Raw genomic sequence first — 15,246 nt, 5'->3', positions numbered from 1 at the left:
AAAAAAAAAAAAAAAAAGCAATCCCAATAGAGCTAAAACGAGTGGAATAAGCGTTGTAAGTAAAAATAGTTATTCCATGTCCAAAGGTAAACCAAATATGAAACAAGACAAGGATAATAATTTGATGCTATTTAATCCGTATATTAACACAAGTGTTTAAAAAAATTATGACGCCTGCATGAGTTAACCCGTTAAACAACCATGACTATGATTTTCTCCCCGGCTTTTATGGGTTAACAATGCGGGGTAGCATGCGAAAAAGATGACTTTCTAGTGTCATACATTTATTAGACAAGGATTTTTTTTTTTTGAAAAAATTTATTAGACAAGGATTGACACTATAACGATTAACGAGTACAAACCCCCGGTCGGTATCTTCGGACAGGTTTGGTGTTAGCGCATGCAGGCATTTCCAATTTCACACCGCGACCACTAAAAAAAAAAAATAATAAAATTTGCACGTCTCATTCGTCTATCTTAATAATTTCCCATGTTAATATCAATAGGAAAATGACTAGACCTGCGTATATGTATGCATGAGCGTCCGTTGGATAATCGTTGAAATGTATTTCGAGTGCCAGATTTTTTTTAAAGGTAAGATTATTAATTAGAAAAAGTGTATAAATACAAGAAAAGATAGTACTAATTGTTATACGCGATAGATTTAGAAGAATTTAAGGGCATTAAAGAGATTATACATTGAGCACTCGTTAAAACAAAAAAAACAACCCTGGCTGGCCTAAAGGAAATCGATCATGAGACCCTACAAATGGGAATCTTACCAAAATTTCAAGGTGAAGAGAAGAATAAATGCTACTAGTACGTTTATACTAACTGAATCAGCAATACAGAAGCTGATGGGATGATGGGGAAGAGGGAAGATATATGCCATATGCGTGTGTGGTGGAGAATGTGGAAAACTGCTTAATAATTCTCCCTCCCATCCCTACCACCTTATCAAATGCAATCTTTTAGCAAATTGTGCTTTGAATTGACCCTCTCTCTCTCTCTCTCTCTCTCTCTCTCTCTCCTATCACCTTAGAAAGCTCTCTTTTACGACTTAAAAAAAGCTTGACACTGACCGCAACGCTTACTGTGGATTTGGCCCTCATTTGAGTGATTATTCAGTGGACACGGCATCTCTTCCTTTCCTTTCTTTCTTTCTGGTTTTTACTTTCTTTTTTTTTTTTGGGGGGGGGGGGAGAGGGGGAGGGGGGCTTAGTTGGCTGGAGAGTAGTATCCTAGTTAGTTTATCACTTCTAACCTTAAATCGTCACAAGCTGTCTTTATTACAATTAATTAAACAATCACTAATAACTGCCATGAATAATTGTACAACGGAACTCCAGGTAGAATTTGCTCAACATTCCGACAAATAGAGAAAGAGTAGTACTAGTACTGGTAGTTACATTACATACCGCCTTCAAATTCACTTCCACCACAATTTATTTAATCGTCAGTACATACATACATCTGTATGTGAAATGACTGACATTAATATGAGTAGTACAAACAGGTCAATTTGGAACATATTAGTTTTACCTTTACAGCAGTCAACATTACAAGTTCCGCATCACGTTAAATCATCTACTCAAACTTTCATCACCATATTTAATACTATAATATAATATAATGCCCGCCCATATCTATGCAGACAGACTGTACCTCCTCCTCCTCTCCTCACCGATTAATGCTCCCCAACCCACATACACACGCATATATATATATATATATATGTATGTATTGGTGAAAACAGCTTCGCAATTCACAAATTGTTGATTCCACTTTTGATGTTGATGATGATCAGGCCGCGGTGAAGTGTCTGCTGCAATTATTAAATTTTTGATCGGCCCCAATTTCCATCTTGCAGAAAAAGGTTACATGACCATAATAGTACTACTGGAATTTTAGTAGTATGCCTGAAAGGAAGATCTTTCTGATCTTTTCAGAAAGGGCAAAAAAAATAATAATAATAATGTTTTAACAGAATCTATACTCTCTCCATGTGTTTGTCCACTCCTCGCACTCTTGGGCCCCTCCATCCAACAACGCCACCACAACAAAGTCTCTCAAATCAGCTAAAAGCACCCCCCCCCCCCCATCACCTCTCCCGGGGCACCAATAAATAATTGGAATTCCTCTGAATTTTACACTCTTGCCAATTTGTTTATTTTCCTCCCCAGTTTCCCTCATTAAAAAACTGGGAAATTTTTTTTTTTAAAAAATACAAATCTCACGACCCATATTTTTGTTTTTGTTTTTTTAAAAATTCTTGTCGTTCTTTTTTTTTTTCCCCTTTTTCTGTTGGGATTTTGTTAACTAGTAATAGCAGCTTTGGCGGGTGATGCCAACGCCGGTCGGCACAGCGAGGCAATGCTTGACGGAGGAGGCGGCGCGTGCACTGGACGATGCTGTCACCGTGGCGAGGCGGCGGAGCCACGCGCAGACGACTTCACTACACGCCGTCTCAGCACTTTTAGCTCTCCCGTCCTCCACCCTCCGCGAGGCCTGTGCACGGGCCAGGAGCAGCGCCTACTCCCCACGATTGCAGTTCCGAGCTCTGGAGCTCTCCGTCGGCGTTTCCCTCGACCGGTTGCCCACGACTAAAGCTCAAGACGAGCCGCCGATATCCAACTCGCTAATGGCCGCCATCAAAAGATCCCAAGCCAATCAAAGAAGACACCCCGAAACTTTTCACCTTTATCAGCAGTTGCAGCACCAGAATAATATTATTAATTGTAATAACACTAGCTCGTCATCTCCACCCTCGATTTCGACCGTCAAAGTGGAACTAAAGCATTTTATGCTGTCAATTCTTGATGACCCGATTGTCAGCAAGGTTTTTGGGGAGGCCGGCTTTCGGAGCTTCGATATAAAGATGGCAATTTTAAATCCCCCCAATGTTTCGAGGTACTCGAAAGCTCGGTGCCCACCTCTTTTCTTGTGTAATTTGAGTGATTTAGAGCTAAGTAAACGTGGGTTTAGCTTCCCTTTTTCTGGGGCTCTGGCAAATGACAGTTTGGATGAGAATTCTCGGAGGATTGGTGAGGTTCTTGTGAAAAAGACTGGGAAAAATCCGTTATTGGTTGGGGTTTGTGCTGATGGTGCGCTTCATGATTTCACAGATGTTGTCAAGAAAGGTAAAGTTGGAATCTTGGGGAGAGAAATTGATGGGTTAGGTGTCGTTTGTTTGGAAAAGGAGATATCCGAGTTTTTGCAGGCGGGTGGGAATGAGGAAATGATGAGGTTTAAGTTTAAGGAAGTCGATGATTTAGTTAAGGCTAATAAAGGAAATGGTTTACTTGTTAGCTATGGTGAGTTGAAGGCTTTTGTGGGCGATGAGGAATCTGGGGAGGCAGTGAACTACGTCGTTTCTCAATTAAGTAGATTGGTGGAGGTTCACTGTGGGAAGTTATGGTTAATCGGATGTGCGGCTAGTTATGATACTTATATGAAGCTTTTAGGTCGGTTTCCATCAATTGAGAAAGATTGGGATTTGCATTTGGTGCCTATTACTTCATCCAAACCTCTGGTGGGAGGAGTCTACTCCAGACCCGGGTTAGTGTTCAGTCCTCGTGTTTTGGTTTTGTTCTAAACTTTTCTGTTTCCCATGTCTTGTTATGCAGGATGTGTTATCGTGTTATATTTGAATGGGATAAGGCTCCAAATTGTTTGATTAGTTTATCAGCTGCATAGTATTTTAATATGAGTATACACAATTGGATGGTAGAAGAGGGTTGATTAAAGAAATCGGTATGCTGTAAGCAATCTGCAGTACTATATAGCTGGAACAATATTACCTTTCAGGGTGGCATTTGTTTGTTACTTTGTCGAATGGATTTGTCATCACAGATAGCATGTACGGTTGTTTGTCGATTATAGGGATTATTAATCTGTACAAAGGACTACATATTTTAATCAACAAAATTTCTTGAAGTTTTGCCCCTTTTCTTTTCCATGTAGAACATTTGTTTGCTACCATGCCATATCATTCTTTTATGTTGCAACTTTTTCAAATTAACAAGCGGAGTAGTCTGTTTAATTGCAGGTTGAAGGTAGCTACTTGGATCCTTGATAATGAATCCTTTGATTGAAAACTGGATCTTATGTTGTGATTTACGATTTCTAGCTTATGGTATTAATATCCTTACTTTTGAATTGAACAAAATAGGGTGGGAGGATATAAATATAGAAAAGTACATGTCTTGATCTATCATTGCTGTAAAGTGTTAATGCTCTTGTTGTGGTCTTTTCTTTCCATTTTTGGGAATTTTGAATTTATTGCCTATCTTTAGAATTCCAACATGGAGAGAAAAGTAATTTGAGATGATTCTTAAATGTATGTCTAGTATTTGATAGGTCAAATATCTAAAAATCCAATAAAAGTCAGCAATGTAGGTAAGAAAGTGAGGTATCTCAATAAAGATAAAGTTGCAGTTCTAGTTGGAGTAAGAAGAGGAGTTTGAGATTTCTCAAGTAAAAAGTACATGTATCACAGAACTTACATTCATGCAGAGGTGTATGTCCAACTTTTGAAGCAGCTGATAGTATTGAACTCCAATGAATCCTCTCCTTCTGGTTTTTGTCATCTATACCCTCTTTTGAATGTGTAAAATTTCCACACTGTAAAATGCAAGAGTTCATGTGAAACCCACCCTCGATGTGCTTGATATTTTCAATAATCATCTAGATGGTAAAAGGGCTAACCAAGGTTTAGATTGTCCTGACAGATTGCTATTATAAGTAGGTGTTGTTCCTAAAAGTGCTTTGAACAAAGAAAGAATTTTACAAGTTTTTTTTTATCTTTCTATTGTTATCAGAACTTATTTAGCTGTGGAGCTAGGAGGCGGGGTTTAGTAATGGTGATTTTCTTTCTTCTATGGGTCATTGGTCAAGCTCAAAAGTGATCCCTTATTGCAATTTCTCATGCAGCCTCTGCTGAGATTCTCAGACCTTGTTGGTTTCCTTGCCAATCTTTTATTCATTCTTATTAAATGAGTTTAGTTTATGGATGGCAGACCGCTTAAATGTTGCCACTAACTTCAATTAAGAAAGAAAAGTGAGGAGAAAGAAAAAGAAAAGAAAAAATGCTTGTGGTAATATATTCATCTTGGCTTCTGACTTATCTTCGTTCGATCTGACAGTTGGGTGCTCACATACTTGCAGCTTGATGGGGTCATTTGTCCCATTTGGTGGCTTTTTCTCTACACCATCTGATTATGAAAATCCATGGAGTATCAAGAATCAACCCATGGGTCGGTGCAATGTATGCAATCAAAAGTGTGAAGTAGAAGCATCTGTCATACAGAAAGGAGGATCCACTATTTCAGTTGCTGATCAATGCTCAGCAAATTTATCTCCTTGGCTGCAGATTATGGAGCGTGACAAAAACAAGAGATTGGGTGTAGAAGAGGTGTGATGCTCCTTCAAATCCTCCTCTTAATTCAGCTTGGGAAAAGCTACAAAAGTTTGCAATTCAAATAGTTCGTCAGTTGAATATTTTCATAAACATGTTCCTGTTATTTCAGTGCAGGCCAAAGATGATAGAACAGATTTGAATGCCAAGCTATTGGCCCTTGAAAAAAAGTGGAATGATATATGCAAGCATCTTCATCAGAAAATGTCATTCCAGCAAAATATTTCAGAGGCCAGGTTGCAAGTTCCAAAAGCTGATACCTTTCAGTTTGTTTCTGCTAGGAGTGAGAGCAGTATTACAGATTCACTGCTTGATGAGAGAAAACCTGCAAAACCAAATTCTTGCATGCCCTTGGACTTGCAACCCACCTCCCTGCCAAAATTGAACATTGTAAAGCAAATTCCTCATGATGCTTTTGCTGATTCCCCAGCAGAATCACCAGCGCAGGGATTGCAGACAGGAAATTTTTTAAACCCATATGGTACTTTCCACAATTTAGGCATTGCCCTGGATCAAACAACATCATCGTCTATAACCTCTGTTACAACAGATTTGGGGCTTGGAACCCTTTACACATCTGCTTTGGAAGAGCCTACTAAACCAATATTTCAAGAGTATAAAGATTGCCTTGACAATTCAGGTTCAGTTTCTGCTAATACATCTAGTGAGAACACCTCGAATCATGTTGCCCAATCTTCTCCCTGCTCTGTGCCTCCATCAGATGGAAATGATTTCAAGTACATTTGGAGGGTTCTTTCTGAAAAAGTTGGTTGGCAAGATAAGGCTGTTTATACCATTCACCAAACTGTGGCTTCTTGCAGAAATGGGCATGGAAAAAGACATGGTTCGAACAAAGGAAATATTTGGCTCAGCTTTCTTGGACCAGACAAGGTGGGAAAGAGAAGAATTGCTGCTGCACTCGCTGAGGCAATTTTTGGCCGCAGAGAAAGCTTGTTTCAAGTTGACCTTTGCTTCATAGATAAAGTTAGACGCTCAAGCACTATTTTTGACCGTGAAGATCTGAAAGGTTGTGAGCTAAACTTTAGGGGAAAGACCATGGTTGACTACATTGCTGAGGAGCTGAGCAAGAAGTCTCATTCAGTTGTGCTCTTGGAGAACATAGATAAGGCTGATTTCCTTCTTCAGAACAGTTTGTCTCAAGCTATCAGATCTAACAAGTTTCCAAACTCCCATGGGAGAGAAATCAGTTTGAACAATATGATTTTTGTGTTTACTTCAAGGGTTTCAAAAGGCTGTGATGGCTTCCTCTCTGGGCAGACATCCACTGAGTTCTCAGAAGAAAGAATTCTGGCAGCCAAAGACGTGCAAATGCAAATTTCAGTTGGATGTGATTCTGCAGATGTGGTCAGAGTTAAAAGTACAAATTTAATGATCACTTCAAAAAAACAATCAGCCTCTCTATCTGCAGGTAAAAGAAAGTTGAGTGATGATCTTGAATCTGCTGAAAATAGGATGCTGCCAGTACCAAAACGCAAGCCCGAAGCTACAAGGTCGTCTTTTGATTTAAATATGCCTGTGGAGGAGATGGAACAAGACAATGATTGTAATAGCAGTGACTATGACTCTGGCTCTGAGAATACAAAGGGGTGGTTGGAAGATTTCTTGGACCAAATGGATGAAAATGTGGCCTTCAAGCCTTTCGATTTTGATGCTCTTGCTCAGAAAGTTTTGAAGGAAATCAGCCTAGGATTCCAGAAGATAGTTGGATCTAACTTTCGCCTGGAGATTGAGTCAGAAATAGTGGTGCAGATACTTGCAGCTGCTTGGTTATCAGAGAGAAAGAAAGCTGTGGAGGATTGGATTGAAGGAGTTCTCTGTACGAGCTTTAAGGAAGCCTTACAAAGGTGCACCCGTACCCCTGTTACTGTAAATGTAATGAAGTTAATTGCTTGTGAAGATCTCCTTGTGGAAGACCATAGTGCTTTAATCCGGCTTCCCTCGAGACTAACTATAAGTTGATCTTTTCCCCTGATTGGGTAGGTTTGCATGTAATTGATGAATGTATATGAATGGTTATGTAATTAGTATCCTGGCCTTGTTTTCGGAGGTGCGATGTAATTTTCTGAGTCCACTTTTATTGATTAGTGTATAATTGGATAGCTAATCAATAGAAAATTTTACTCCATTTATGAATGTGATTTTTCTTGAGATAGCTTTTTCTGACCTTCTTGTCCTTGCCAGCCACGGAACTCCCATGTTTTTCGCAGACCTTTCTAACAACAGAATCTATCCATATCATTTTTGTGCTTCTCTGGCGTTCCCAATGCTTTTATGTAGTATAATAATTACAAGGCAACAATGCGTGGGCTTCTTGCTTTTTCTGCAGAGTCAACTCTATGGAACCAGCATCTTGTTTTGCCCTGCCCCACAATCAGTTGTCAGATATCGTCGAGACTTTCTATTTCGAGAGTAGCGGTACAACTTTGTTTGCATTTGGTGTAATTTACTGTCAACAACGTATAACTTTAAAACATTTTATGAGTCCCACACATATTGTTAAAATTGAAATACAAGATAAATTTTGGACCGTACAAATCTTTTGGACCAAATCTTGGTCATGAATTGTCCAGGGACAGTCCTTTTGATGACCGTCCCTGCCTCGTATCCAATTTAGACTCAATTCATTATGTTACTGGTAGTATTTTGCGTGATTGTAATATTTTAAAATATATTATTTTTTTAGATATTACAATTTTTTTATGAAAATTTGATCATCAACGTCATAATATCGTATTTTTATATAATTTTTTTTAGCTAGTTACTTTTAAAAATTTTATTAAATGAAAAGAGACAAAATATTTCAATGCAGTTGACATATCCCATAAGATTAAATTTAGAATCGTGAATCAAACACTTTTGATTGGTTTTCAATTCTAGTTTTTTAATTCATTTGCTATTTGCTTTATGTCATTTTATAAATGGTTTTCAATTTTTTTTAGCTCTTCTTGTTTTGATTGGTTGCTGTTAACGATAATAGTGATTTGTTTGGTACTATTTCAGATTTTTTTTCAGTTTAATACTTTTATTTCAATTATAAAGGTGTCATCATTTTTTGTGTATTGAAATTCCATTGGGTGCAATATGAAAAATTCTTCATATTGATAAACGTGCATAATTGTAAAATTTGCTCGTGATATTTGTATAAAGATATACATATGAATAAGGTCTCTCTTCTCCTTGTATGTTTCTCCATTTTCTAGAGAATATCTATTTTTTGACATTGATTTTTTTTTTTTTTTAACAATCTCAACTAATGACTAATGAGAAATTTTTCATGTTTCAATTAAGAAATTTTGATATGTATAATAATTGGCGATGGAGTCCAAGGGTAGGTAAATAGTTATTAATGAACAATGTTTAATTATAATTACCAACACTATTAAGATGTAATCAATTGGACTGTTTTCTTTCTTTTAATCAATGCCACATTAAAATGCAATAATTTTAATTAAAAGACACGAGGGTAATTTAGGGATAACAAAAACTAAGACAAAAAAAAAAAGCTTACACTTATACTCCCTAATATCAAGATTCATACTAATGATAATGATAGTATAAATGTATCCTACACTGTTTTCGTAAAGCAACCGAAAGACGTTCAAATTAAGGGCATAAGGACAGGGACTTGGGGGGTCAAATGGAGTAGAAGTGTAGATTGAATACTTGAGCAGCAGAACAGCAGTGCCCAAGGGATTCACATTTGCTGCATCTGGGAGATGAACCCTGCTATATTTGGAACTCAGAAGCTTTCGGTTTGGATGCCTGATTTTTTCTGAAAAAATTGTTCCTCGGAGACCACACCAGATGTTCCTCATTCCTCAAATACTTTTCAATCTTACGTATACTTTAAACTGGAAAAAAAAAAGCAAAAAAAAAAAAAAAATTCCTATGGTGAACTCTTCAACACTTGAAGACACAGATGAATTCTCAACTCCCTTTATTTTACTGCCAAACTTCAAGGAATTCTCGAATCCCTTTATTATGCTGCTAAACGTCAGGCTAACAGCACACAATCAAAAGAGTATGCACAGATAATCGTGAGGTTTATGATTGTGGTTCTGTTTCCCAAGCAATTTTCTGGGGGTGAGGTGATTTAGGGGAAAAAGGAACTAAAGACGGTCCAGAGTAAAAGATTTTTAAGGCCTTGTTTGGCAGGCAAGTTTTTGTCAAGTTTGTTTGCTACAAGTTTTTTAAAAACTTTAACTACAGTAAACTCAAAAAACTTCTCAAAAATTTTTAACTATACACTTCAAAATATTCAAAAATTTACACACTTCAAAAATTTTTAAAAAACTTCTACAATAAATTACAATAAAATTTTAGACAAACACCCAAAAAACTCAATTGTCAAACAGGCCAATATTATAGAGAGTCAACGATGATAATAAAAGTAATAAAATCAGTCAACTATTTAAATCCGGAACAAAAGATAGGAACAGTAATTGCCCTATTAGAAGTAATCAAATTATGTTTCAACACCTCCAACTTACCAAAAAGAAAAAATAAAAATAAAGGTTTTTGAAGGCCCAGTCAGCTTATTGTTGATAATTGACAAGCAAGTGATCCAAGTCTAATTGGGCCAGCCCAGTCTTCTTAGAATGTTGCCATTGACCAGGCTTCTTTGTTTCTTGGAGTTTCTTCCATTGTTGCTTTTTTTTTTAAATTTTATTTTGTCAATTATCAAACCATCTATTCCTACTCCTACTTTAATATATTTTAAGGGAGTGACCCAAATAAATCAAAAAAAATCGACAGAAACTAAACCACTATCGAATCATATGAGAATTGAACCGCTATCGCACCCATATGGACCATACAGTTGCCTCCATATTTTTGAAAATTTGCCATTCTAAAAGAGGGAAGGATTAGAAGGGATTAAATATTCATAAGATCCCGTGATTTAATTAGTTCTAGACAGGTCAGATTGTCAACTAAAGTATTTCTTGTGACTGATACAATTATTTTGACGTAACTTATATATTTAAAGTTATACAAAATATCCTCTTAATTTTTTTTTAAAGAAAAAGGAACGCGAAGATACCCGGAAAACAATTTACTAGAAAAAAGAAATACCAAAAAAAAAAAAATCAGAGCGAACGAGACTTTCTAGACGAGTGTAATCGCCGGATGTCATGTACTAAACTGGAGACAAGTCATACAATACAACTTGTCGACGGCTTCAACGCTGTCGAATTGAGCATTACTATTTTTGAAAAGCGGATGACTTGTTCTTAAAGTAACTGAGCGCGGTGACTTCATCGAAGACAGACAAATAAATGCTCTCCACGTCCGAGATGTGTACCGTAAGCCCAGCGAGATCACCTGCAAGCCTAGAGGGATTGAGCTAAAATTCTAACAGGTACGTCCACGTCATTGAATGCAAGTCGAGTACGAACACACAAAGCATGACTCCAAAAGGGATCTCAATCCGGCCGGTTATTTTATTTTATTTTATTAAGAGTGCTAATTACACATGGCACTCAAGCACCACAAAGACGGGCAGTCCCCGTAATGACCCGCGGAACTATAAATGTGAGGGAGAAAATTGCAACTGTAGTCCTTAAGTTTTGGACTAGTTTGAGATCATCGCTTAAAATTATCACATATTTAGTTCCATATCCATTGTACTTAAAAAAAAAAAAAAACAATTGTACTATTTACAATCACACTGTTTTTAAAAATAGTACTTGTTTGGATAGTGTATTATTTAAAATATTATTTGAAATAATTACTGTAGCACTTTTTGTGATATGATGTATGTGAGATAAAAAGGTGATTGGAAATATAAAAAGATAGGTTGGAAAATGTGTTTGTAATGCAAGCGAAATATTATTTGGAATAATTTTAGTATCCAAACACTCCCAGTATCACAATTTTAGTATCACAATGGTTCATCGATAACAATTTTTTCCACCTCCCATCCCTTCCTATACATTTTTCACCCTTATCTATTAAATATAATATTTGAATATTAAACCTGTGGAAATGAACCTCTAAGAGTATTTTTGTAAACACTGAACCAATCTCAATGATTATATCCATTGTACTTGTTTCAATTAATTTTTTAACTAATTTTTATTCACTTATAAACATTTGATTCTTTATAAAGTGAGTCAAATATTTATTATTTCAATGTTCTCAACTAATAAACTTTAAAAAGATAAGAGACTAATAATCAATATTGAAAGTTTAAGGTCATCTTAATACATGATATTTAGGACCAATCCAACTAAAAATAATTTAAAACAAAGAAGAAAATTTTTAAAAAAATTTCTTGAATAGTAGATTCGTTGGAGTCATTAAAAAGAAAATCTCACTTTTGTCTATAAAGTCGCAAATACAAATAGCAACGTGCAGAAGTAAGAATGTTATAAGGAAAACTTAAGAGACTAATTAAGAGAGGATTTAAAACGTAAGGGCCCCAAAGTGAAAATATGTGTTCAAATTTGCATTTCATCGCATTTGAATGTGCATTTCATTTCAGGAAAATCGGGGGTGGTGTTAACTGGATTTAGGTTGATTGGAAACGAAATGGAAGGTTAATAGTACCGGTACTACATTGGTAGGCTCGTCTTTTTGACTCCCAAACAAAAAGACGAAAGGGAAGACATACGAAAAACAATGGAAAGAAAAGTCTTTTCTCTCTCCTTCTCTCTCTCTCAAATATTTTCTATTCCTTATTTATTTTATTAATTATTTTAGGCCATTCCTTCTCTCTCTAGCTTTCCCTCTCAATGCTGTGTAGTTAATAAAGAGGGGCTGCTGGCCTGCTTGCGTTAATAGCAAAGATCAAGTTGTAGTGGTTTTTCTTCTCATTTTCTCTTCTAAGGGAAAACTGGGTTTTCAGAAATTTTCTTCTCTCTGCAAAGTTTGAGGTATCTTCTCTTGCTCTGCTCTTTTCTATGTGTACTTTCTAGTTTGTATCATAGCTTACAGTTTACACGCATGAAAATTTTCACTTGATTTGTTTTGGTTTCCTCTTTCTGGGATTTTGGTTGTAAAGTGATAGTTATATCTTTTTTTGCATTTCGTTGATGTTGTGTAGGCCAATTTTGCACATTAATTTTTGCTTATGTTCTATAAAGCTAGGCTTCTGGGGTATAAAGATTGCAGCTTTGTTACTTAGAAATGCTATAATCGCCCCTTTGAAGTGATTTGGATGCATGATTTTTTTTCTCGGTTTAATTTGATCTTTTAATGATCTAATTGGGGATAATTTACTATATTGAAGGAAAAGTTTATACCTTTTTTTTTCTGTGTTTTGATTGCTTTTGTGCTGAAAAATTTGAAGTTTGTGTGGCTAATTTTGCTCTCTGACTATTTTGTAGAGAGAGGACAGAGTTGAATATAAACATGTGCAACGGTTCCAAGAGGAAAGATTGTGCTGTTGATTTGGCCATGGGGGATTTTGCCTCTAGTTCTTCAGAGTTGCTCGAGTTCTCAGCATCTGATGATCTTTCTGCCTTTATGGTTGCTGTGGAAAGGGAGGGACATGGTATTGATGAGTTGGCTGTGTGGTATGGTCGAAGAATTGGTTCAAAGGAGATGGGGCTTGAGGAGAGGACACCTCTCATGATGGCTTCTATGTTTGGCAGCAAAAGGGTTGTCAATTACATCCTGGAAAAAGGTGGGATTGATGTCAACAAAACTTGTGGTTCTGATGGTGCTACTGCCCTCCATTGCGCTGCTGCGGGTGGTTCTGCTGCTTCACTTGAGATTGTCAGGCTTTTGATTGATGCTTCTGCTGATGTAAATTCTGTTGATGCTAATGGAAAGCGGCCTGTCGACTTGATTGCTCCATTTCAGAATTCTTCCTTTAATTTGAGGAGTAAGGCTCTGGAGGTGATATTGAATGGCGGAAATTATACCGAAGGAGCCTCAGAATCAGATGATCGACCCACTGAACGAGAAGATGGGCGGGTGTCCCCACCTTTGCCCTCTAAAGATGGAATGGAGAAGAAAGAGTATCCTGTTGATCCCTCTCTTCCTGACATAAAGAATGGTATATACGGGACGGATGAGTTTAGGATGTATACATTTAAGATCAAGCCTTGCTCGAGGGCCTACTCGCACGACTGGACTGAATGTCCCTTTGTTCACCCTGGTGAAAATGCTAGGCGGCGTGATCCAAGAAAGTATCATTACAGCTGTGTTCCTTGCCCTGATTTTCGCAAGGGTACATGCCAGAGGGGAGACGCATGTGAATATGCACATGGAATATTTGAGTGCTGGCTTCACCCTGCCCAATATCGTACTCGTCTGTGCAAGGACGAGACTAATTGTACAAGAAGGGTATGTTTCTTTGCCCACAAACCTGAAGAGTTACGACCCCTGTATGCTTCCACTGGTTCAGCAGTGCCTTCCCCTAGATCATTCTCTTCCAGCGCTTCGACGTTTGATATTGCATCAATCAGCCCACTCGCCCTTGGTTCTCCTTCTATCATGATGCCTCCAACCTCAACACCGCCGATGACTCCTTCTGGAGCCTCTTCCCCTATTGGTGGATCTATGTGGCCAAACCAGCCCACCCTTGCACCTCCAACCCTGCAGTTGCCTGGCAGCAGGTTGAAAGCTGCCATAAATGCTAGAGATATTGATTTAGATGCTGAACTACTTGGTCTAGATGGTAATCGTCAGTGGCGCCAGCAGTTGTTGGATGACTTGTCTAGCCTTTCTTCGCCATCTAGCTGGAACCATGGATTAGGCACACCTGGAGCGTTTGCTGCTTCCTCTGTCGAGCAAAATAGTGATGGGATTAGGCATGGTGGCTTGAAACCCACTAATCTTGATGATGTTTTTGGAAGTCTTGATTCCACAATTTTGTCTCAGTTGCAGGGGCTATCCACAGATGCTGGTTTAAATCAGCTGCTTTCTCCAACGGCTCATCAGATGCGGCAAAATATGAATCAGCAGCTTCGATCAAGCTACCCTTCTAACCTCGCGTCATCCTCAATTAGGACATCATCTGCATTTGGAATGGATCCATCTGGGTCAACGGCTACAGTTCTGAATCCGCGGTCTGCTGCGTTTGCAAAGCGGAGCCAGAGTTTCATTGATCGTAGTGCAGTAAACCGTCACTCTGGGATTTCTTCACCCATTTCTTCTGCATCCATGATGCTGTCACCCTTTTCAGACTGGAGCTCCCCTGATGGAAAATTGGACTGGGGTATCCAGAAAGAAGAGATTAACAAGTTAAGGAAATCTGCTTCTTTTGGGTTCAGGAATAGTGGTGGCAATTTTGTGTCAACTGCAGCCTCAAGGTCAACAGCTGCTAATAAGCCGGACGCGTCTTGGGTTGAGTCTTCGGTGAAGGATGGCCCTTCTGTAACGCCTGGGCAAGCTGAATTCCACGGCAAGGATCATCAGCAATACCTTTTAAACAGTGGAGGGTCTGAGATGCATCCATCTTGGGTAGATCAATTATACATGGAGCAGGAGCACATTTTGGCTTAAAACTAGTCTTGACAACCATATTCTTTGTCAGTTCGACCGTAAACAAATTCTATTGTCATTTTTTGATTGACATTTTTGTTCACCATATATAGGTGAATGGATTCAGAGGAAAGAAATTGAGGAAAGATAAAAGGGCAGAGAGAAGCATTCTGCCTTTTCCATAGATTTTTGTCCATTCGTTTGTTATCGTTTAGATTTCCTTCGAATACTTAAATTTTATGTCATATCGTTCTCAATCTTGTACTACCTTAAAGCAAATTGAAGGGGACAAGTCCCCCCACTTTTTATGCGTTTATGTTCTTTCGCAACTATCCCAATTCACCAGAAGTTGTTGCAAGAAACTTGTCAGAATGTTG

At 37.8% G+C, this 15,246-nt stretch overlaps 2 protein-coding genes across 2 annotated transcripts; both read left to right on the top strand.

Moving 5' to 3' along the window:
• Positions 1 to 2,219: 2,219 nt before the first annotated feature.
• On the top strand, positions 2,220 to 7,589 carry LOC113761347 (protein SMAX1-LIKE 6). Its single transcript, XM_027304301.1, has 3 exons — positions 2,220 to 3,558; positions 5,167 to 5,413; positions 5,534 to 7,589. The coding sequence occupies exons 1-3, from the start codon at positions 2,345 to 2,347 to the stop codon at positions 7,394 to 7,396; spliced, it is 3,324 nt and encodes a 1,107-aa protein (XP_027160102.1). The 5' UTR covers positions 2,220 to 2,344; the 3' UTR covers positions 7,397 to 7,589.
• A 4,579-nt stretch (positions 7,590 to 12,168) lies between these two features.
• LOC113764436 (zinc finger CCCH domain-containing protein 66) lies at positions 12,169 to 15,185 on the top strand. Its single transcript, XM_027308339.1, has 2 exons — positions 12,169 to 12,312; positions 12,766 to 15,185. The coding sequence occupies exon 2, from the start codon at positions 12,791 to 12,793 to the stop codon at positions 14,888 to 14,890; it is 2,100 nt and encodes a 699-aa protein (XP_027164140.1). The 5' UTR covers positions 12,169 to 12,312; positions 12,766 to 12,790; the 3' UTR covers positions 14,891 to 15,185.
• Positions 15,186 to 15,246: the final 61 nt, after the last annotated feature.

The sequence above is a fragment of the Coffea eugenioides genome, chromosome 1, assembly GCF_003713205.1.
Source record: "Coffea eugenioides isolate CCC68of chromosome 1, Ceug_1.0, whole genome shotgun sequence".
In the NCBI taxonomy this organism is placed as follows: Eukaryota; Viridiplantae; Streptophyta; class Magnoliopsida; order Gentianales; family Rubiaceae; genus Coffea; species Coffea eugenioides.
This window is presented reverse-complemented; position numbering and strand designations above follow the sequence as displayed.

Bases quoted from the DNA above. Each gene is read 5' to 3' on its own strand.
- LOC113761347 (XM_027304301.1), top strand. From the start codon at position 2,345: ATGCCAACGCCGGTCGGCACAGCGAGGCAATGCTTGACGGAGGAGGCG. The intron at 3,559-5,166 runs GTTAGTGTTCAG...ACATACTTGCAG, and splicing joins GGAGTCTACTCCAGACCCGG to CTTGATGGGGTCATTTGTCC. The intron at 5,414-5,533 runs GTGTGATGCTCC...ATTTCAGTGCAG, and splicing joins AGAGATTGGGTGTAGAAGAG to GCCAAAGATGATAGAACAGA.
- LOC113764436 (XM_027308339.1), top strand. From the start codon at position 12,791: ATGTGCAACGGTTCCAAGAGGAAAGATTGTGCTGTTGATTTGGCCATG.